The sequence below is a fragment of the Heterodontus francisci genome, chromosome 2, assembly GCF_036365525.1.
Source record: "Heterodontus francisci isolate sHetFra1 chromosome 2, sHetFra1.hap1, whole genome shotgun sequence".
Taxonomy (NCBI): domain Eukaryota; kingdom Metazoa; phylum Chordata; class Chondrichthyes; order Heterodontiformes; family Heterodontidae; genus Heterodontus; species Heterodontus francisci.
Window position 1 is genome coordinate 134295345 of NC_090372.1, and position 23602 is coordinate 134318946.

Sequence of the window (23602 nt, forward strand, 5' to 3'; positions counted from 1 at the left end):
TGTTGAAAAGGGATGTTTGGTCAGGAAAAGGCTAGTTTTGGCATTAGGATCCTCCTCCATTGCTTGTCAAAAACCATGGATCAGCCTCACATGAAGATGGTCACCAAGGCATGGTGACAGAGGTCTGGCTGGCAGTGCCTGTGGAATTGTATCCAGGATCACTCTAAGAGAGATGGGTAGAGAGAAAAATTTGGATCATATATAACTGTAGTGTTTGTGTGATCTGATGGTTATGTTTCAGAGCAAGGAATAATATTCTGGTCTGTAGATTGACTACATTCCTTAACATTGATCACAAGAAAGCCTGTTTCAATCTTGTAAGAATGCTGCTTAAAGATTTAGTTGGCCGGCAGTATTGAGGAACAAATATTAGTGTGTGGTTGTTGCCTATGGACAGAAGGAGGACTTGGCTGTGATGCTCCCTCTGATAGTATCCATGAAATCATATCCCTGTGACAGTCACAGTTATCAGGAGTGGAAGGGCAAAGGGGAGCAAATTGGAAAAATATTTTATAGCGCATAAATACACAGGACATTCTTTTGGGACTGTGTGATATGGATATGCATGATGTATATTTTCTATAGTTTCCCCAAAATACCTTTTTCTATTGTATGCACTATTCAGCTTAAAACATTTATTTTGTGATGCAGCTAATTTACAATATTGAATATTATACCTGTTTTACTATTCATGCTGATATTCCATTGCCAGATGCTAACTTATTTTGCTTGCTTTCGGAAGTTTGTCCAAAACAGAAAATTCTTATGGCTATTCTTTAAGAACCTTTCAGGCCTGCTGTAAACCTCTTGTGCATGGTTTCAACCCTTGCTGATTCTGTCACCGATACTTTGTATTTAGTATAAACTGCTTCATTTAGCCAGTCATTGTGGTTCTGATCCAAGTTTTCTTTCATAGAATTTTTCAAATCCTACCAATATATTTATTAGCATTTAGTATTTAGAAAAATCAGAAATCAGTGGAAAGTGCTCCAGCCAAGAAGATGGAACCAAAACAAGAAATGCTGGAATCACTCAGCAGGTCTGGCAGCATCTGTGGAAAGAGAAGCAGAGTTAACGTTTCGGGTCAGTGACCCTTCTTCGGAACTGACAAATATTAGAAAAGTCACAGATTATAAGCAAGTGAGGTGGGGGTGGGACAAGACATAACAAAGGAGAAGGTGCAGATTGGACCAGGCCACATAGCTGACCAAAAGGTCACGGAGCAAAGGCAAATAATATGTTAATGGTGTGTTGAAAGACAAAGCATTATTACAGATTAGGTGTGAATACACTGAATATTGAACAGCAGCAAGTGCAAACCTGAAAAGAAACCTGAAAAAAACAGTGGGTAAGCAAACTGAACAAACTAAGATGAAATGAAATAAATGCAAAAAAAGATAGTAAAAAATGTAAAAAAAAAAGGAAGAAAAAATAACTAAAAATGAAAGTAAAATGGGGGGCTGTCATGCTCTGAAATTATTGAACTCAATGTTCAGTCCGGCAGGCTGTAGTGTGCCTAATCGGTAGATGAGATGCTGTTCCTCGAGCTTGCGTTGATGTTCACTGGAACACTGCAGCAATCCCAGGACAGAGATGTGAGCATGAGAGCAGGGGGGAGTGTTGAAATGGCAAGCAACCGGAAGCTCAGTGTCCTGCTTGCGGACTGAGCGGAGATGTTCCGCAAAGCGGTCACCCAGTCTGCGCTTGGTCTCCCCAATGTCTCCCACACTGTGAGCAGCGAATACAGTATACTACATTGAAAGAAGTACAAGTAAATCGCTGCTTCACCTGAAAGGAGTGTTTGGGGCCTGGGATAGTGAGGAGAGGGGAGGTAAATGGGCAGGTATTACACCTCCTGCGATTGCAGGGGAAGGTGCCCTGGGACGGGGACGAGGTGGTGGGGGTAATGGAGGAGTGGACTGGGTGTCGCGGAGGGAACGATCCCTTCGGAATGCTGACAGGGGAAGGGAGGGGAAGATGCGACTGGTAGTGGCATCACGCTGGAGGTGGCGAAAATGGCGGAGGATGATCCTTTGGATATGGAGGCTGGTGGGATGAAAAGTGAGGACAAGGGGAACCCTGTCACGGTTCTGGGAGGGAGGGGAAGGGGTGAGGGTAGAGGTGCGGGGAATGGGTCGGACACGGTTGAGGGCCCTGTCAACCACAGTGGGGGGAAATCCTCGGTTGAGGAAAAAGGTCATATCAGAAGCACCGTCATGGAAGGTAGCATCATCAGAGCAGATGCGTCGGAGACGGAGAAACTGGGAGAATGGAATGAAGTCTCAATTTCTCTGCCCCCCTCACTCACTCTAACCTGTCCCCCTCTGAACTTGAGGCACTCCGTTCTCTCAGGTCTAACCCCGACATGGTCATCAAACCTGCAGACAAGGGTGGTGCTGTTGTTGTATGGCGTACCAACCTCTACCTTGCAGAAGCTCAACGCCAACTCACAGACACCTCTTCCTACCTCCCTCGAGACCATGACCCCACCACCGAACATCAAGCCACCGTCCAAAGGACTGTCACTGACCTCATCTCCTCTGGAGATCTTCCCTATCCGGCTTCCAACCTCATAGTCCCACAACCCCGGACAGCCCGCTTCTACCTCCTTCCCAAAATCCACAAACGGGACTGTCCCGGCAGACCCATTGTGTCAGCCTGCTCCTGCCCCACTGAACAACTTTGCTTCCAATTTCCACCCTTCTCTCACCTTTACATGGTCCATCTCTGACACTTCCCTTCCCTTCCTCGACTTCTCTGTCTCCATCTCTGGGGAAAGGTTGTCTACCAATATCCATTATAAGCCCACCGACTCCCACAGCTACCTCGACTACACTTCTTCACACCCTACCTCCTGTAAGGACTCCATTCCATTCTCCCAGTTTCTCCGTCTCCGACGCATCTGCTCTGATGATGCTACCTTCCATGACGGTGCTTCTGATATGACCTCCTTTTTCCTCAACCGAGGATTTCCCCCCACTGTGGTTGACAGGGCCCTCAACCGTGTCCGACCCATTCCCCGCACCTCTACCCTCACCCCTTCCCCTCCCTCCCAGAACCGTGACAGGGTTCCCCTTGTCCTCACTTTTCATCCCACCAGCCTCCATATCCAAAGGATCATCCTCCGCCATTTTCGCCACCTCCAGCGTGATGCCACTACCAGTCGCATCTTCCCCTCCCTTCCCCTGTCAGCATTCCGAAGGGATCGTTCCCTCCGCGACACCCTGGTCCACTCCTCCATTACCCCCACCACCTCGTCCCCGTCCCAGGGCACCTTCCCCTGCAATCGCAGGAGGTGTAATACCTGCCCATTTACCTCCCCTCTCCTCACTATCCCAGGCCCCAAACACTCCTTTCAGGTGAAGCAGCGATTTACTTGTACTTCTTTCAATGTAGTATACTGTATTCGCTGCTCACAGTGTGGTCTCCTCTACATTGGGGAGACCAAGCGCAGAATGGGTGACCGCTTTGCGGAACATCTCCGCTCAGTCCGCAAGCAGGACCCTGAGCTTCCGGTTGCTTGCCATTTCAACACTCCCCCCTGCTCTCATGCTCACATCTCTGTCCTGGGATTGCTGCAGTGTTCCAGTGAACATCAACGCAAGCTCGAGGAACAGCATCTCATCTACCGATTAGGCACACTACAGCCTGCCGGACTGAACATTGAGTTCAATAATTTCAGAGCATGACAGCCCCCCATTTTACTTTCATTTTTAGTTATTTTTTCTTCCTTTTTTTTTACATTTTTTACTATCTTTTTTTGCATTTATTTCATTTCATCTTAGTTTGTTCAGTTTGCTTACCCACTGTTTTTTTCAGGTTTCTTTTCAGGTTTGCACTTGCTGCTGTTCAATATTCAGTGTATTCACACCTAATCTGTACTAATGCTTTGTCTTTCATCACACCATTAACATATTGTTTGCCTTTGCTCCGTGACCTCTTGGTCAGCTATGTGGCCTGGTCCAATCTGCACCTTCTCCTTTGTTATGTCTTGTCCCACCCCCACCTCACTTGCTTATAATCTGTGACTTTTCTAATATTTGTCAGTTCCGAAGAAGGGTCACTGACCCGATACGTTAACTCTGCTTCTCTTTCCACAGATGCTGCCAGACCTGCTGAGTGATTCCAGCATCTCTTGTTTTTGTTTCAGATTTCCAGCATCCGCAGTATTTTGCTTTTATATAAGAAGATGGAACCAATAGGTTGAATTTAAATTGGATGAGGCAGATTTGAACCTTGCACATTCTCGCGAGTTATTTTCACTTGTTTACTCCTGCTAAGAACCAACTGCGTGGATTGCTAACGAGATTATATCGAATGATCCTGGATCAGCCAGCAGTCCAAATTCCTGTTGCCTTGCCTTCCATTTTGTATTCTACTAATTTAAAAAAATAAGAAAATTATTTCGGCAGTTGTTAAATTCATTAAAGGTGCTTTCATATAATAATGCAAGTGTCTATCTTAATATCTCTCTGTTGTGATCAGGTAATAGAGTTAATTTCTACTTTACATATTTCCAGAACAAAAACAAGATTTTGCAGAAAGTAAGGTAATGACATCACCATCTCCACCGCAGCTTTCGCCTACTGAGGATTACAGACTAATTTCACATTTTCCCCTGTAGCTCTTAAGCTTTTGGAAGCAACCTTTACATGATGCAACCTTTGAACAAAATAAATTCCTGATGTGTAATTAAACTCAATTTATCAGTTTATCAATTAAATGCCCAACTTCCACTAAAGTTTGCACATTTTCCATAGTGCCTTCTGGCTTCCCTCTGGCAACGTGCTGACAATTTCAGGAACTCCAACTAAACTCTTATAGCTTTAGCTATTATCACTGGTTAGAGAATGTAAGTTATTAGTCTTTGTCACGCCAACTTGCTTAGTTGAATGATAATTTGGTTTAATCCACTGATTGGAGATCTGAATTTCTCGTAAATTTCTTCAAAAAATATAGAACAGATGAAGGATGACTTTGGCAGCTGAGGATGGCCACCTAATTTGCAACACTGTATCCTACATTGCAAGGCCTGTGAGGTGGAGACGAAATGGCTGCGCATCCCAGCAAGAGCAAGATCCAGGAAGTTTAAGGGAACTTTTTTTAGCAAGAAAAGAAACACTGCTACCATGTTTGAATCACTGGATGACTGTCATGTGACAAGCCCCTCCCCATCTGTGGTTTTACAGTTGTGTTGCTCGACAGCAGCAAGGAGAAGCTTCTGGACTTTTGGCACATGCAGACCCAACTGGGGGTCCCTTTCCCTCTCTCTTCTTTTCAGCTTGCAAGCTTTGAACTCTGCCTGTTGCCTGACCACCTTTGCATACTCCGGCTACAATTAGAAACACCGTTGGAGGAAAACATCTGCATCACTGTCTCCAAGAGACCCACCGAACCAGTCATCTATCTCTTCAAACTAAAAGCTTCAGCACCACCGAATTCAGCGAGAAACCAGCCGAATCACTAAATGCCACAGACTGTATACCCCTTTTTTCTATGGATTCTAACACAACCAATCTACCATTCCCCACTCTGTAATCTATTTGTGTGTGTGGAAATCTCTTGTGTGTGTGTTTGAGTGTAAGTTGGTGTGCAGTTTATTATTTTTATTAGTTCGGTTTAGATACAATAAAGTTAACCTTTTTGTTAAACTCAAGAAAACCTGTCTGATTGATTCTTTCTTTGGCCTCCTTGTTTCGGGAGACAATGGGTAAGCGCCTGCTGGTGGTCAGTGGTTTGTGGAGCAGTGCCTGGAGTGGCTATAAAGGCCAATACTACAGTGACAGACTCTTCCACAGGTGCTGCAGAAAAAACTGGTTGTCGGGGCTGTTTCGCAGTTGGCTCTCCCCTTGCGTTCTGTCTTTTTTCCTGCCAACTGCTTAGTCTCTTTGACTCGCCACTCTTTAGCCCCGCCTTTATGGCTGTCCACCAGCTCTGGCGATTGCTGGAAACTGACTCCCACGACTTGTGATCAATGTCACAGGACTTCATGTCGCGTTTGCAGACGTCTTTAAAGTGGAGACATGGACGGCCGGTGGGTCTGATACCAGTGGCGAGCTCGCTGTCCAATGTGTCCTTGGGGATCCTGCCATCTTCCATGCGGCTCACATGGCCAAGCCATCTCAAGCGCCGCTGACTCAGTAGGGTGTATAAGCTGGGGATGTTGGCCGCCTCGAGGACTTCTGTGTTGGAGATACGGTCCTGCCACCTGATGCCAAGGATTCTCCGGAGGCAGCGAAGATGGAATGAATTGAGACGTCGCTCTTGGCTGACATACGTTGTCCAGGCCTCGCTGCCGTAGAGCAAGGTACTGAGGACACAGGCTTGATACACTCAGACTTTTGTGTTCCGTGTCAGTGCGCCATTTTCCAACACTCTCTTGGCCAGTCTAGACGTAGCAGTGGAAGCCTTTCCCATGCGCTTGTTGATTTCTGCATCGAGAGACAGGTTACTGGTGATAGTTGAGCCTAGGTAGGTGAACTTTTGAACCACTTCCAGAGCGTGGTCGCCAATATTGATGGATGGAGCATTACTGACGTCCTGCCCCATGATGTTCATTTTCTTGAGGCTGATGGTTAGGCCAAATTCGTTGCAGGCAGCCGCAAACCTGTCGATAAGACTCTGCAGACACTCTTCAGTGTGAGATGTTAATGCAGCATCATCAGCAAAGAGAAGATCCCTGTTAAGGACTTTCCGTACTTTGGTCTTCGCTCTTAGACGGGCAAGGTTGAACAACCTGCCACCTGATCTTGCATGGAGGAAAATTCCTTCTTCTGAAGACTTGAACACATGTGAGAGCAGCAGGGAGAAGAAAATCCCAAACAGTGTAGGTGCGAGAACACAGCCCTGTTTCACGCTACTCAGGATAGGAAAGGGGTCTGATGAGGCGCCGCTATGCTGAATTGTGCCTTTCATTTTGTCATGGAATGAGGTGATGATACTTAGTAGCTTTGGTGGACATCCGATCTTTTCTAGTAGTCTTAAGAGACCACGTCTGCTGACGAGGTCAAAGGCTTTGGTGAGATCAATGAAAGCAACGTAGAGGGGCATCTGTTGTTCACGGCATTCCTCCTTTAGCTGACGAAGGGAGAACAGCATGTCAATGGTCGATCTCTCTGCTCGAAAGCCACACTGTGCCTCAGGGTAGACATGCTCGCCCAGCTTCTGGAGCCTGTTTAAAGCGACTCGAGCGAAGACTTTCCCCACTATGTTGAGCTGGGAGATTCCACGGTAGTTGTTGCATCAACGCGGTCACCTTTGTTTTTATAGAGGGTGATGATATTGGCATCGCGCATGTCCTGTGGTACTGCTCCCTCATCCCAGTACAGGCAAAGCTGTTCATAGAGTGCTGAGAGTATGGCAGGCTTAGCACTCTTGATTATTTCAGGGGTAATGCCATCCTTCCCAGGGGCTTTTCCGCTGGGTAGAGAATCAATGGCATTACTGAGTTCCGATTTTGTTGGCTGTACGTCCAGCTCATCCATGACTGGCAGAGGTTGGGCTGCATTGAGGACGGTCTCAGTGACAACATTCTCCCTGGAGTACAGTTACAGGTAGTGCTCAACCCAGCGGTCCATTTGCTTGCGTTGGTCAGTGATTGTGTTCCCTGATTAGATTTGAGGGGGGCGATCTTCTTGATGGTTGGCCCAAAAGCTCTCTTAATGCCATCATACATTCCTCTGATGTTTCTGGTGTCAGAGGCCAGCTGAATATGACTGCATAGGTGTTGCCAGTAGTCATTTGCGCAGCGCCTGGCTGTTCTTTGTGCAGCGCTTCTGGCTGTTTTAAGTGCTACGGATGTTAACTTGCTGGGGGCTTTCTTGTAGGTCAGCAGTGCAATGCGCTTAGCGCCTATGACAGGTTCCAGCTCTTCAAAGTGAGATTGAAACCAGTCTGCATTCCGCTTCACGTGTTTGCCATAGGTGGTTATAGCTGACTCATAGATGGCGTCACTGATGTGGGCCCACTTGGTCTCTGCAACCCTGTGGGAGTGTTTTGAAGGGCTTTTTCAAGTGAATTTAGAAATTTTTGTAACAGCTGTGGATAAGAAATTCTGCTAGTGTTGATGCGCGGGTGGCCCTTCTGCTTGGAGTGATGCAGCTTCTTTGGTTTGAGTCTAACCTTGCTGCACACCAGGGAGTGGTTAGTGTCGCAGTCCGCACTGTGGAAGCTGCGTGTGGTTTGAACGCTGTTTAAAGAGGCTCGCCTTGTGACGATGAGGTCCAGCTGGTGCCAACGATGTAATCTTGGTTGCCTCCAAGGAACCTGGTGACAGGGTTTATTGTGAAAGAACGAGTTGGTGATGCAGAGGTTGTGATAGGTACACAACTAAAGCAGTCTCTGTCCATTCTCATTCATCCTTCCAATGCCATAGCGCCCAAGGCAGGAGGGCCATGAGTCATGGTCGGCCCCAACCCTGGCATTAAAGTCCCCCTGCAGGAACAGATGTTCAGTATTGGGGATGCTACTAATGATATTATGGAGTTCCTCGTAGAACTGGTCTTTAGCTTCAGGTGGGGAGCAGAGTGTTGGTGCCTAGATGCTGAGTAGGTGTACTGGACCAGAAGCGGTGAGCAGTTGGAATGGACAGTATGCATTCTGAGCCATTTGAAGGTGCTCTATCATGCTGAGCAAAGAGTTTCTGATGGCGAAGCCCACTCCATGCTGTCTTGGTTCTTCAGGATCCCTGCCCTGCCAGAAGAAGGTGTAGTCTTGCTCTCTTAGAGATCCGCTCGCAGGGAGGCGTGTCTCCTGAAGTGCTGCAATGTCTACATTGAGTCTACTGAGCTCGTTGTTAATGATGGCGGTCTTCCGAGAATCGTTGATTTGTGTAAGGTCTTCCGACAGGCCAGGACACATAGTTCTGACGTTCCAGCTTGCAAAGCGAAGGGCTGGTACCTTCTTTCCTTTTTTTATCGTGCTGTTTGGTGCGGTGTTGCATACTGATTGATTACTTACTTGCTATGATCATAACAAAAACCAAACGCCTACTGAATTGGCCAATACATCCACTTTCAGAAAGAATTAATCCTGTTGTGTTCAAACAAGGAGAGTGAAAAGAGAAGCCCTTGAATCCCTCCTCACTTGACCGTAACAGTCTAACTTTGTTCCTGATTGTGTATTGAATATTGAACTTTTCTTACCATGTCTGCAACCTACCGAAAACATCCATAAGTATGTGACTACAAAACACACAAGCTTGGAAATTAGACTTTGTGGTATTGTAGGAAATCAAATTCCTCTATTATTTAAAGGAAGTATTAACCCATTTATTTTATTTGGACTGACACTTTAATTAAAATGGTGGACAAAGAAGTTAGCGATACAGAAGGATCAGTTTTTATTCAATTATATTGCCATGTCTAATTTCAAGGCTATATTCTTTTGTGTCCAAGGAAAATAGTGAAGAATTTCTATATATCCTATTGTCCACATTTCACAGTCATGGATTAACTATCGATAGGACGCTTTCCAACTGTCCTCCTTCTTGCAACGGATCAGAATGACTGATTTTTTGTACTTGGATTTCCTATGTTCCAAATTGATGCATCAGTGTCTTTCCGATTTTCTGTTGATATAGTTGAACTCCTTTGTGAACCAGTTGGCATAACTTTTAGTGGATCAAATCCAAAATGGTAGCCAAAGTCACTAATATGGCCATGTTTTTGGAGTGTTTATTTCCTAAACCCTGTCCTCTGAAACTATCTTTAAAACCCTATTCATCTTTCTTCTTCCCTACTTGCATTTGAAAGCCTGCTCAAAACCTATCATTTTTGACCATGGTTTTGAGCAACTCTCTTAATTTTTCTATTATTGTTCGATCTTCTCTCTAAGTTGAAGCAGCTAGGGACATTTTATGATTTTAAAGGCACTATACAAATCCAAGTTGTTGATGGAAGCTTACTTGGTGCAAAGGTGGCAAACTCCTGCAGTCCTGCCATATCCAGTTGCGAATGGTGGTGGACAATTGGACAATTAACAGGAGGAGGAGGCTCCACAAATATCCCCATCCTCAATGATGGGGAAGCCCAGCACATTAGTGCAAAAGACAAGGCTGAAACATTTGCATCCATCTTCAGCCAGATGTGCTCAGTGGATGATCCATCTCAGCCTCCTCCTGAGGTCCCCAGCATCACAAATGCCAAGTCTTCAGCTAATCTGATTCATTCTGCGTGATATCAAGAAAAGGCTGAAAGCACTGGATACTGCAAAGGCTATGGGCCCTGACAACGTTCCGGCAATAGTATTGAAGACCTGTGCTCCAGATCTAGCCATGGTCCTTGCCAAGCTGTTCCATTACAGTTACAACACGGCATCTACCCGGCAATTTGGAAAATTGCCCAGATATGTTCTGGCCACGAAAAGCAGCACAAATCCAATCCAGCCAATTACCGCCCTATCAGTCTGCTGCCAATATCAGCAAAGTGATGGAAGGGTTCGTCAACAATGCTATCAAGCAGCACTTGCTCAGCAATAACCTGTTCAGTGATGCTCAGTTTGGGTTCCACCAGGGCCACTAAGCTCCTGACTTCATTATAGCCTTGGTCCAAACATGGACAAAAGAGCTGAGCTCAAGAGGTGAGTGAGAGTGACTGCCCTTGACATCAAGGCGGCATTTGACCGAGTATGGCATCAAGGAGCCCTAGAAAAACTGGAGTCAACGGGAATCAGGGGGAAAACTCTCTGCTGGTTAGAGGCATACCTAGCGCAAAGGAAGACGGTGGTGGTTATTGGAGTTCAATCATCTCAGTCCCAGTACATCACTGCAGGAGTTCCTCAGACTAGTGTCCTAGGCCTAACCATCTTCAGCTGCTTCATCAATGATCGTCCTTCCATCATAAGGTCAGAAGAGGGATGTCCGCTATTGCTTGCACAATGTTTAGCACCATTCGCGACTCCTCAGATAATGAAATAGCCCATGTCCATATGCAGCGAGATCTGGACAACATTCGGGGGCTTGGGCTGATAAGTGGCAATTTACATTGACGCCACACAAGTGTCAGGCAATTTTTTTTGAACATTTTATTCAGAGTGAATTCAATCATGTTTCTATAGCTGCTTCTATAGATATAGCTCTTGGGTCTAAAGGGATCAAAGGGTATGGGGTGAAAGCAGGAACGGGCTACTGAGTTGGATGATCAGCCATGATCATAATGAATGTTAGAGCAGGCTCGAAGGGCCGAATGGCCGACTCCTGCTCCTATTTTCTATGTTTCTATATCTTATTGATAAGTTTTACAGCGTTTCTACTACAGAGCAGGTCACACAGATTCACCAATTCATCAACTGTATTTCCCAAGTTATATTTCAGTCTTTTACTTTGTATCAAACTCAGGAAAATAAGCAACATGAATTTAAGGGTAACTTTTCACACCGTGCCTATTTTGTAACCGACGACTTAAAACAATTTCTTGCTACCAATTCAAAAGTGGTCATTGACCTCTTGTTCTAACCAAAACGTAAACAACTATTCTACCCCTCACACAAAAACAAGAAATGCTGGAATCACTCAGCAGGTCTGGCAGCATCTGTGGAAAGAGAAGCAGAGTTAACGTTTCGGGTCAGTGACCCTTCTTCGGAACATTCTACCCCTCCCCCATGTTCAAATCTCTGATTTATTTGTGTAATGGCGTTAGGTTGAGATTGGACAATAGAAAGTTGATTACAATACAACTCAATGGCTCGAAATATATGTCTGGCCTTCTAATCCGTGTTTAGGTGATATAAACTGCAAAGCTGAAGATCGATCAACTTACATATGATACAAACAATTAAATTGGATTACAGAATTAATCACTTTCCTGTTATACTTTGTGTGTGCAGATTGTAAGAATTTGCATTTCTAGAACTCCTCTCACACAAATAGGTGTAAGTGCTTTAAAGGCTAGAGTGATCTTGAGGGAAAACGCCCAGAGAGCAAGCGTGCAATAAGTGAAGTGTTAGTCTTGTGGAAGCGGAGAGCAAGTCTCTGGAGTTAGAGAAGGCTGGATAAACAAAATAAAGGGCGAGACCATGCAAGGATTTCAAAGAAAGGAAGGAAGGAAGACCTAGAAGTCAATGCAGTCGGAAACTTGGAACTTGACAATGATAGGAGGTACTGGAATATTTAAGCACACACACATCGTGGTCGTATTAGTGCTATTTTTACGAGTGTATTGATAACTGAGGGATACTGTCTTATGGGCCTCAAAGTTTAAAGTTTAAGTACTGTCTTATGTCACCGACAAAATATGAGAATGCAGTTCAGCAGGATGAGCGTACTTTTTATATTTTCGCGTAAAACGTGATAAATTCTGAAACTCAGTTCCATTAGATCGACACGTTTGTAGATCTTGGATAACTGAATTGTGATTCACGATTTCGTTGTTACTTTCCTATTGTATTCATTCAAACAAGCTGATAGTTAATGATAAGAGGCAGTGTCTCAGCGCTCGTTCACTCTTGCTGACCACTCAGATGTACAAGATGCACCGAACCCTCCGGATGAATGGGAAACCCAGAACTTGCATTGGAAGCCACACAATAGCAGCCGGAGCAGCTTTTTAAGCAGCTGCAGGAGCGACTCAAGGACTAACTGTGAGCTTCTCACTCAGTACCTCCACCTCCTCCAGGGGCAAAGTATTCTCTTTTACCCCTCTATACACCTGTTGCCCAACAAACAACGTAAATCGGTAGCATGTGACGAGAAAAGAGAGAGAGAAGAAACCCTCCACTGATCCTCACTGTAAAGCCAAAGCCCCCTCCCCCTTCCTTTTTGGTTTCCTGTTTGCCCGCAGTTTGCGGCGATTCCCGCAGTCTTGCTTCTCGGATATTTACCAAACATACAGACACACACACTGCACAAATAGCCGGGCAAACTCCATGTAAAGCTCACACGCCGAGAAATGACTCCAACTTGAGCTAACGAATGCCTGCCTTGTGGCATCAACTTCGCGTTGGAGTGAGTTTGATTGTTGTAAACGCCGCCTAACTCCGGAAAAGCTGTACAAGTTCTTAAATAATGGAGGGAGCTGGTGGGCGCCCTTGCAGCAGGCGCTTTGCTTGTCCCGCTTGTTTGGTGGTTTTCTGCAATTGGGAGGAAATGCATTTTCATTCCAAGCTCTTTCACCAGCTTCATCTAACTGCCAGCCAAGAGGAATCCGTCCCAAAGTACCTAGGAGAACAGCTTCCAATCTTTGTGGTGAGTTTTCCTAATTTTATTGAATATGTGCGCATTTTCCCACTGCACAGTTTAGACATTGTTTCCTCCTGAGGTCTGGAAAATGTTTTTTTTAAGGATGAGTCTTCTGTTTCTGTAAAGCGTTGCATCATTCATAAAGAATAAATACACCCTTTTCGTCTGATGACCATGTACTTACTCCTGGTTTAGTACTGCAACATACTGACCCACTTCACCTGTCATGTGATGCAGAGCAACATTTTCAGAAGTGAAATTGGCAGGTCTAGAAAAAACTGCAAAATAATACTTTTTTTTTGAAAAAAGTATTAACTATCAGAGAACTTTCAGGGCTTTAATCAAGTTTGGAAACAAACTAATAACCTGTTAGGGGTTCCAACCATTAACAATTGTCTTTTGATTCTCCAGGAATTGAAGATTAATTTGACTGCTGCAAGCAGCCGAGGAGAAAAATCATAAAGGCATTAAAATTGTTTTTCAGTTGCCTTTCATTTGCGATAAAAATATTAGCAATAGGGGAAGAGAATGACTGGGTGGGGCAGTTGGTCATGTGATGAAACCTCAAGGAATATGTTCAGCCAGAGTTGCTAAACCAACTGGTGTGCTTCTTGTTCTCCGACATCCTTGAGCATATTACAATCTAGTGGCGCACTGTGGATTGTTAATTTTAATTAAAGTTGCGGCAAGACAGTAAGAGTTTCGATAGATATTTAAAAAAGATTTAACAAAGTGAGCATTGGTCCTATAGAAAGTGAATCTGGGGAATTATTAGTGGATAATAAGGAGATGGCAGATGAATTGAGCAGATATTTTGCATCGGTCTTCACTTTTGAGGATCCACGTAACATCCCAGAATTAGCTGTAAGTCAGGAGGGAGGAACTCAAAAAAATTACAATCACCAGGGAAGTGGTACTGAATAAATTGTTGGAGCTGCGGGTTGACAAGTCCCTGGGTCCTGATGGACTTCATCCTATGGTTTTAAAAGAAGTGGCTAGTGAGATAGTTGATGTATTAGTTTTAATTTTCCAAAGTTCCCTAGATTTGGGGAACATTTCTTTTGGATTGTTAAATAGCGAATGTAACTGCTTTATTCAGAAAGGGAGGGAGACAGAAAGTAGGAAACTACAGATCAGTTAGCTTGACATCTCTCTTAGGGAAACTATTATAAGCTGTTATTAAAGACGTTAGAGCAGGGCACTTAGGTAATCAGGCAGAGTCAACGTGGTTTTGTGAAAGGGAAATCATGTTTAACCAATTTATTGAAGTTCCTTGAGGGAGTTACATAAAGGGGAACCGGTGCATGTATTGTACTTAGATTTACAGAAGGCATTTTATAAGATGCCACATGCCGCAGCCTCACAGCTCCAGCGACCCGGGTTCAATTCTGGGTACTGTCTGTGTGGAGTTTGCAAGTTCTCGCTGTGTCTGCGTGGGTTTTCTCCGGGTGCTCTGGTTTCCTCCCACAGCCAAAAGGCTTGCAGGTTGGTAGGTAAATTGGCCATTATAAATTTCCCCCAGTATAGGTAGGTGGTAGGGAAATATAGGGACGGGGGGGATGTGGTAGGAATATGGGATTAGTGTAGGATTAGTATAAATGGGCGGTTGATGGTCGGCACAGACTCGGTGGGCCGAAGGACCTGTTTCAGTGCTGTATCTCTAAATAAAATAAATAAATAAAGGTTATTGCAAAAAATAAAAGCTCATGGTGCAGGGGGTAACATATTGGTATGGATAGAAGATTGACTTGTGAACAGGAAACAGAGTAGGCATAAATGAGTCATTTTCTGGTTGGCAAGATGTGACAAGTGGTGTATAATGTGGAAAAATGTGAAATTGTCCATTTTGGCAGGAAGAATAAAAAATGGTGAGAGATTGCAGAGGGACCTTGTGTTCTAGTGCATGAATCGCAAAAAGTTAGTATGCAGCTCAGCACGTAATTAGGAAAGCAAATAGAATGTTATTGTTTATTGCGAGGGGAATTGAATACAAAAGTAGTGAGGTTATGATTCAGCTGCACAGGGCATTAATGAGACCACATCTGGAGTATTGTGTACAATATTGGTCTCCTTATCTAAGAAGGCTGTAAATGTGTTGGAAGCAGTTCAGAGAAGGTTTACTAGACTAATACCTGGAATAGGCAGATTGTCTTATGTGAAAAGATTGGACAGGCTAAGCTTGTATCCGCTGGAATTTAGAAGAGTAAGAGGCAACTTTATTGAAGCAGAGAAGATTCTGAGGGGTCCTGACAAGGTGGATGTGGAAAGGCTGTTTCCCCCTGTTGGAGAATCTAGAACTAGGGGTCACTGTTTAAAAAAATAAGGGGTTGCCCATTTAAGACAGAGATGAGGACATTTTCTCTGAGGGTCGTGCGTCTTTGGAACTCTCCCTCAAAGGTCAGTGGAAGTCTTTGAATGTTTTTAAGGCAGAGGTAGATAGATTCTTGATAAGTAAGGGGGTGAGATGTTATCGGGGGTATTTGGGAATGTGGAGTACTCAGTTTAGCCATGAACGTATAGAATGGTGGAGCAGGCTCGAGGGGTCGAGTGGCCGACTCTGGCTCTTCATTCATGTATTTGTATGTAGTTGGAAACGCACCTGTGATAATTAGTTTTCAAGATATGTTTAAATTACTCTGTCCTGTTCAATGCTACATCTTGTCTTCTTGAGGGAAGTACTGTAAACAGTTAATTAGAGACAAATTGCTGTTCATGGGACAGGAGTAGGCATTTAGCACTTCGAACCTGTTTTTCTCATTCACAAGGGGAGGTGGTGGCGTAGTGGTATTGTCACTGAGCTAGTAACCCAGAGAACCAGGGTATTGCTCAGGGGACATGGGTTCAAATCCCACCACAGCAGAAGGTGGATTTGAACTCAATTCATAAAGCTGGAATTAAAAAGCTAGTCTAATGATGGCCATGAAACCATTGTCAATTGTTGTAAAAACCCATCTGGTTCACTAATGTCCTTTTAGGGAATGAAATCTGCTGTCCTTACCTGGTCTGGCCTACATGTGACTCCAGACCCACAGCAATGTGGTTGATACTTGCATGCCCTCTGAAATGGCCGAGCAAGCCACTCAGTTGTATCTAACCGCTAGAAAGTCAATAAAAAGAATGAAACCCAGATGGACCACCTGGCATCGGCCTAAGCACCGGAAACAACAACAACAGTAAACACAGCCCTGTCAACCCTGCAAAGTCCTCCTTACTAACAATGGGGGCTTGTGCCAAAGTTAGGAGAGCTGTCCCACAGACTAGTCAAGCAACAGCCTGACATAGTCATACTCACGGAATCATACCTGACAAACAATGTCCCAGACACCGGCAGGACAGACCCAGCATAGGTGGTGGAACAGTGGGATACAGTAGGGAGGGAGTTGCCCTGGGAGTCCTCAACATTGACTCTGGTCCCCATGAAGTCTCATGGCATCAGGTCAAACATGGACAAGGAAACCTCCTGCTGATTACCACCTACTGCCCTCCCTCAGCTGATGACTCAGTACTCCACCATGTTGAACACCACTTGGAGGAAGCACTGAGGGTGGCAGGGGCACAGAATGTACTCTGGGTGGGGGACTTCAATGTCCATCACCAAGAGTGGCTCGGTAGCACCACTTCTGTCTGAGCTGGCCGAGTCCTAAAGGACATATTTGCTAGACTGGGTATGCGGCAGGTGGTGAGGGAGCCAACAAGCGGGGAAAACATACCTGACCTCATCCTCACCAATCTTCCTGCCGCAGATGCATCTGTCCATGACATTATTGGGAGGAGTGACTACCGCACAGTCCTTGTGGAGACAAAGTCCCACCTTCACATTGAGGATACCCTCCTTCGTGTTGTATGGCACTACAACCGTGCTAAATGGGATAGATTTCGAACAGATCTAGCAATGCAAAACTGGGCATCCATGAGGCGCTGTGGGCCATTTGCAGCACCGCAATCTGTAACCTCATGGCCCGGCATATCCCCCACTCTACCATTACCATCTTGCCAGGAGACCAACCCTGGTTCAATGAAGAGTGCAGGAGGGCATGCCAGGAGCAGCACCAGGCATACCTCAAAATGAGATGTCAACTTGGTGAAGCTACAACAGAGGACTATCTGCGTGCCAAACTGCGTAAGCAGCGTGCGATAGACAGAGCTAAGCGATCCCATAACCAACGGATCAGATCTAAGCTCTGCAGTCCTGCCACATCCAGCCGTGAATGGTAGACAATTAAACAACTAACTGGAGGAGGTGGCTCCACAAATATCCCCATCCTCAATGATGGGGGAGCCCAGCACATCAGTGCGAAAGATAAGGCTGAAGCACTTGCAACAATCTTCAGCCAGAAGTGCCGAGTTAATGATCCATCTTGGCCTCCTCCTGAAGTCCCCAGCATCACAGATGCCAGACTTCAGCCAATTCAATTCACTCCATGTGATATCAAGAAACAACTGAAGGCACTGGATACTGTCAAGGCTGTGGGCCCTGACAATATTCCGGCAATAGTACTGAAGACCTGTGCTCCAGAACTTGCCATGCCCCTAGCCAAGCTGTTCTAGTACAGTTACAACACTGGAATCTACCCGGCAATGTGGAAAATTGCCCAGGTATGTCCTGTACACAAAAAGCAGGACGAGTCCAACCCGGCCAATTACCGCCCCATCAGTCTACTCTCAATCATCAGTAAAGTGATGGAAGGTGTCATCAACAGTGCCATCAAGTGGCACTTGCTTAGCAATAAACTGTTCACTGACGCTCAGTTTGGGTTCTGCCAGGGTCACTCAGCTCCTGTCCTCATTACAGCCTTGGTTCAAACATGGACAAAAAAGCTGAACGTGAGGTGAGAGTGACTGCCCTTGACATCAAGGCAGCATTTGACCGAGTATGACATCAAGGAGCCCTAGCAAAACTAAGGTCGATAGGAATTGGGGAGAAAACCCTCCGCTGGCTGGAGTCATACCTAGCGCAAAGGAAGATGGTTGTGGTTGTTGGAGGTCAATCATCTGAGCTCCAGGACATCACTGCAGGAGTTCCTCAGGGTAGTGTCCTAGGCGCAACCATCTTCAGCTGCTTTATTAATGACCTTCCTTCAATCATAAGGTCAGAAGTGGGGATGTTCGCTGATGATTGTACAATGTTCACCATTCATGACTCCTCAGATACTGAAGCCGTCTGTCTAGAAATGCAGCAAGACTTGGACAATATCCAGGCTTAGGCTGATAAGTGGCAAGTAACATTCGCGCCACGCAAGTGCCAGGCAATGACCATCAACAAGAGAGAATCTAACCATCTTCCCTTGACGTTCAATGGCATTACCATCGCTGAATCCCCCACTATCACCATCCTGGGGGCTGCCATTGACCAGAAACTGAACTGGAGTTGCCATATAAATACTGTGGCTACAAGAGCAGGTCAGAGGCTAGGAATCCTGAGGCGAGTAACTCACCACCTGAATCCCCAAAGCCTGTCCATACAAGGCACAAGTCAGGAGTGTGATGGAATACTTTCCACTTGCCTGGATGGGTGCCGCTGCAACAACTCTCGGGAAACACGACACCATCCAGGACAATGCAGCCCGCTTGATTGGCACCCCATCTACATACATCCACTCCCTCCACCACCGACGCACAGTGGCAGCAGTGTGTACCATCTACAAGATGCACTGCATCAACGCACCAAGGCTCCTCAGACAGCACCTTCCAAACCCACGACCTCTACCAACTAGAAGGACAAGGGCAGCAAATGCATGGGAATACCACCACCTGCAAGTTCCCCTCCAAGCCACACACCATCCTGACTTGGAACTATATTGCTGTTCTTTCACTATTGCTGGGTCAAAATCCTGGAACTCCCTTCCTAACAGCACTGTGGGTGTATCTACCCCACATGGACTGCAGCAGTTGAAGAAGGCAGCTCAGCACCACCACCTCAAGGGCAATTAGGGATGCGCAATAAATGCTGGCCTGGCCGGGCGGTGGGGGGGAGGGTGGCATTTTGCCAGCGGCAGCCAATTAAGGGCTGTAGCCAAGGCCATTGTCCAATTGAGAATGGTGGTCTGGTCCAATCATAATGGCCGGCAGCTACGCAGCCTCGGCAGCACCAACACTAACAGTGACCACTTCTGAGTCTGCGTCCTGAAGGAGAAGGCACCTCAATGAGACTTTTTGAGGAAGCCGGGGTCAGGCAGGCAGACTCTGGCATCGGGAGGGGGTGGTTATTCCGGTGACGGTGCCATGGGCACGGGACAGCCATTGCCACCAGGTAACCCCTCTGTGGGCCATGGAGTGCTTATCCAAAGGGCTGGGAAAATTCAGCCCAGTATATCCTTTCTAAGGTGTGGTGCCCAGAACTGTTAACAGTACTCCAGATGTGGTCTAACCAGGGCTTTGTATAGCTCGAGTACAACTTCTTGCCCTTTATATTCTAGCCCTCTGGTTACAAAGAACAACATCTCATTAGTCTTTTGATTACGTTTTGTCCCTGACTGACTTTTTTAGTAATCTATATACATGGACCCATAAACCTCTTTGGACTTCCACTATTCCTTGCTTTTCACCATTCAAATAATGCTCGGAAGTTTGTCTGTAGATTTGTAGCTACTTGAAAATCCTCTGTATTGGGGAGAACTAGGTTATCAGGTCAGCATTTGCAACAATCTACAGCCAGAAGTGCCGTGTTGATGATCCATCTCGGCATCCTCATGAAGTCTCGAGCGTCACAGATGCCAGTCTTCAGCCAATTTGAGCGGCACAGTGGCGCAGTGGTGAGCACCGTAGCCTCACAGCTCCAGGGACCCGACTTCAATTCTGGGTACTGTGCGGAGTTTGCAAGTTCTCCCTGTGACCGCGTGGGTTTTCGCTGGGTGCTCCGGTTTCCTCCCACAGCCAAAAGACTTGCAGGTGATAGGTAAATTGGCCGTTGTAAATTGCCACCAGTGTAGGTAGGTGATAGGGAATATGGGATTACTGTCGGGTTAGTATAAATGGGTGGTTGTTGGTCGGCACAGACTCTGGCCGAAGGGCCTGTTTCAGTGCTGTATCTCTAAATTTAAAAAAAATGAAAAATAAAAATAAATAAATAACATAATAAAAATAAAAATAAATAAATAACATAATAAAAATAAAATAAAATAAATGATATCCAGCAATGACTTGAAGGCACTGAATACTGCAAAGGCTGTGAGCCCTGACAGCATTCCAGCAATAGTACTGAAGACCTGTGCTCCAGAACATGCCATGCCCCCAGCCAAGCTGTTCCTGTACAGCTACAACTCTCGCATCAACCCGTAAATGTGGACAATTGCCCAGGTATGTCCTGGCCACAAAAAGCAGGACAAATCCAACCTGGCCAATTACAGCCCCATCAGTCCACTCTCAAGCATCAGTAAATTCATGGAAGGTGTTGTCAACAGTGCTATCAAGCAGCACTTAGCGATAAACTGCTCACTGATGCTCAGTTTGGGTTCCGCCAGGGCCACTCAGCTCTGGACCTCATTAAAGCCTTGGTTCAAACATGGACAAAAGAGCTGAACTGCAGAGGTGAAGTGAGAGTGATTGCCCTTGACATCAAGGCAGCATTTGACTGAATATGGTATCAAGGAGCCCTAGCAAAACTGGAGTCAATGAGAATCAGGGGGAAAACTCTCTGCTGGTTAGAGTCATACTTAGTGCAAAGGAAGATGGTTGTGGTTGTTGGTCAATTATTTCAGCTCCAGGACATCACTGCATGAGTTCCTCAGGGTAGTGTCCGAGGCCCAACCATCTTCAGCTGCTTCATCAATGACCTTCCGCCAATCATGAGGTCAGAAGTGGGGATGTTCGCTGATGATTGCACAACATTCAACACCATTCGCTACACCTCCGATACTGAAGCAGTCCGTGTAGAAATGCAGCAAGACCTGGACAATATCCAGGCTTGGGCTGATAAGTGGCAAGTAATATTCACGGCACACAAATGCCAGACAATGACCATCTCCAACAAGAGAGAACCTAACCATCTCCCCTTGATATTCAATGGCATTCTGATTGCTGAATCCCCAACTATCAACATCCTGGGGGTTACCATTGACCAGAAACTGAACTGGAGTAGCCATATAAAATACCGTGGCTACAAGACCAGGTCAGAGGCTAGGAATCTTGCGGTCAGTAACTGAACTCCTAACTCCCCAAAGCCTGTCCACCATCTACAAGGCACAAGTCAGGAGTGTGATGGGATGCTCTCTACTTGCCTGGATGGGTGCAGCTCCAACAACACTCAAGAAGCTCGACACCATCCAGGACAAAGCGGCCTGCTTGATTGGCACCCCATCCACAAACATTCACTCCCTCCACCACTGATGCACAGTGGCAGCAGTGTGTACCATCTACAAGATGCACTACAGCAATGCAGCAAAGCTCCTTAGAGAGCACCTTCCAAACCCACGACCTCAACCAACTAGAAGGACAAGGGGAGCAGATGCATGGGAACACCATCACCTGCAAGTTCCCCTCCAAGTCACACACCGTTCTGACTTGTAACTGTATCGCCGTTCCTTCACTGTCACTGGGTCAAAATCCTGGCACTCTTTCCTAACAGCACTGTGGGTGTACTTGCCCCACATGGACTGCAGCGGTTCAAGAAGACAGCTCACCACCACCTTCTTGGGGACAGTTAGGGATGGGCAATAAATGCTGGCCAGGCCAGTGATGCCCACATCCCAGGAACGAATTAAAAAAAAAATCGGGAGGAATTTTTTTTGTGTGTAACATAACTGTTCCTCTATAGTACTGTAATAAATCAAATTATGTGCTACTTTGCTCAAAATGAGCTGTGCCAATTTCAGGCCACAAAATTTAATTGTTGTAAAGTGAACAGTTGTTGAGATCATTCCTAGCAACAGGAGTAGGCTATTCCTAAGTGTGTTCAATTTTTATTTAGTTACACCTTGGGCCTCTGTATAAAGCCCGTGTCACAGATGCACTTGAGTGGCTCAAATTAGATAAGTTTTATACAGAAATGTGAACAGAACAGAAATCTATCTCAAGATTGATATTTTGATGCTATGAAAGATTTGTAAAATTCAGACTGCAGATTTTTGTTCAGTAACTTATGTCTTAGACAATATTGAACAAAGTGTAGTTACACAGGGTGACTCCTTTTATTAAAAAAAAAATGTCTTAGTGCTTTAGAAGAGGGAAATGAGGACACACATCAAGCAACAGAAAAAAGTAGCTGGGGGACTAAAAACAATGTCTTAAATAATGAAGAAATAAGCCAGGTTTTGGAATACCAGTTAATATTTATAATTAAGGGCACGTACTAAACTTTCCACAAGCATTTGTATACATAACATTTTTTATGTACGCAATTACCTTATGTTCTCATAGTTGTAGCTTTGATTGCTATGCCCATTGTAGTATTGGCCGTGTGGTAGAAAGCGAGGAGGATAGCTGTAGGCTGCAGGAAGATATTGATGGGCTGGTCAGATGAGCAGAAAAGTGGCAAATGGAATTCAGCCTGGAGAAGTGTGAGGTGATGCATTTGGGGTGGTCAAAAAAGGCAAAGAAATACATGATTAATGGGAGAATACTGAGGGGTGCAGAGGAAGTGAGGGACCTTGGAGTGAATGTCCACAGATCCCTGAAGGTAGCAGGACAGGTCAATAATAGTTAAGAAGACATATGAATCCTTTCCTTTATTAGCTGAGGTCTGGAATACAAGAGCAGGGAGGTTATGCTGGAACTGTCTAACTCCTTGGATAGGCCACAACTTGAGTACTGTGTGCAGTTCTGGTCACCTCATTACAGAAAGGATGTAATTGTACGAGAGAGGGTACAGAGGAGATTTAAGAGGATTTTGCCCGGACTGGTAAAATGCAGCAATGAGGAAAAATTGGACAGATTGGATAGGCTGGGATTGTTCTACTTGGAACAGAGAAGGCTGAGAGGAGATCTGATTGAAATGTACAAAATTTTGAGGGACCCGGATAGAGTGGAGGTGAAGGGTCTATTCACGTTAGCAGAGAGGTCAGTGACGAGGGGGCATAGATTTAAAGTGATTTGTCGAAAAATTAGAGGGGAGATGAGGAAAAAGCTTTTTCACCCAGAGGGTGGTGATGGACTGGAACTCACTGCCCAAAAGGTTAGTTGAGGCAGAGACCCTCAACTCATTCAAAAGGAGTCTGGATATGCACCTCAAGTGCCATAAGCTGCAGGGCTATGGACCAAATGTTGGAAGGTGGAATTAGAATAGGTGGATTTGTTTTTCAGCCAGCACACACACGATGGGCCAAGTGGCTTCTTTCTGTGCCTTAAACCTTCTATGATTCTCTTGCCAAGTCAGTCTGAACTCGAATAAGAACATGAGAATTAAGAGGACACCATGTGGCCCCTTTAGCCTGTTTCACCATTCAGTATGGTCATGATTGATGATCTACCTCAACTCCACTTTACTGCCTTTTC

The 23602-nt window shown here is 45.5% G+C and overlaps 1 protein-coding gene across 3 annotated transcripts in view; it reads left to right on the forward strand.

The window, feature by feature from the left end:
* Positions 1-12890: 12890 nt before the first annotated feature.
* LOC137347116 (tensin-3-like) overlaps positions 12891-23602 on the forward strand; it is a 547175-nt gene continuing 536463 nt past the window's right edge. For 2 of the 3 annotated variants that reach the window (XM_068011228.1, XM_068011236.1), the window contains exon 1: positions 12891-13180. In XM_068011228.1, coding sequence (XP_067867329.1) covers positions 13001-13180 — 180 coding nt within the window. In that variant the 5' untranslated portion in view covers positions 12891-13000. The remainder of the gene's footprint in view (positions 13181-23602) is intronic. The other variant, XM_068011247.1, reaches the window with a different exon arrangement.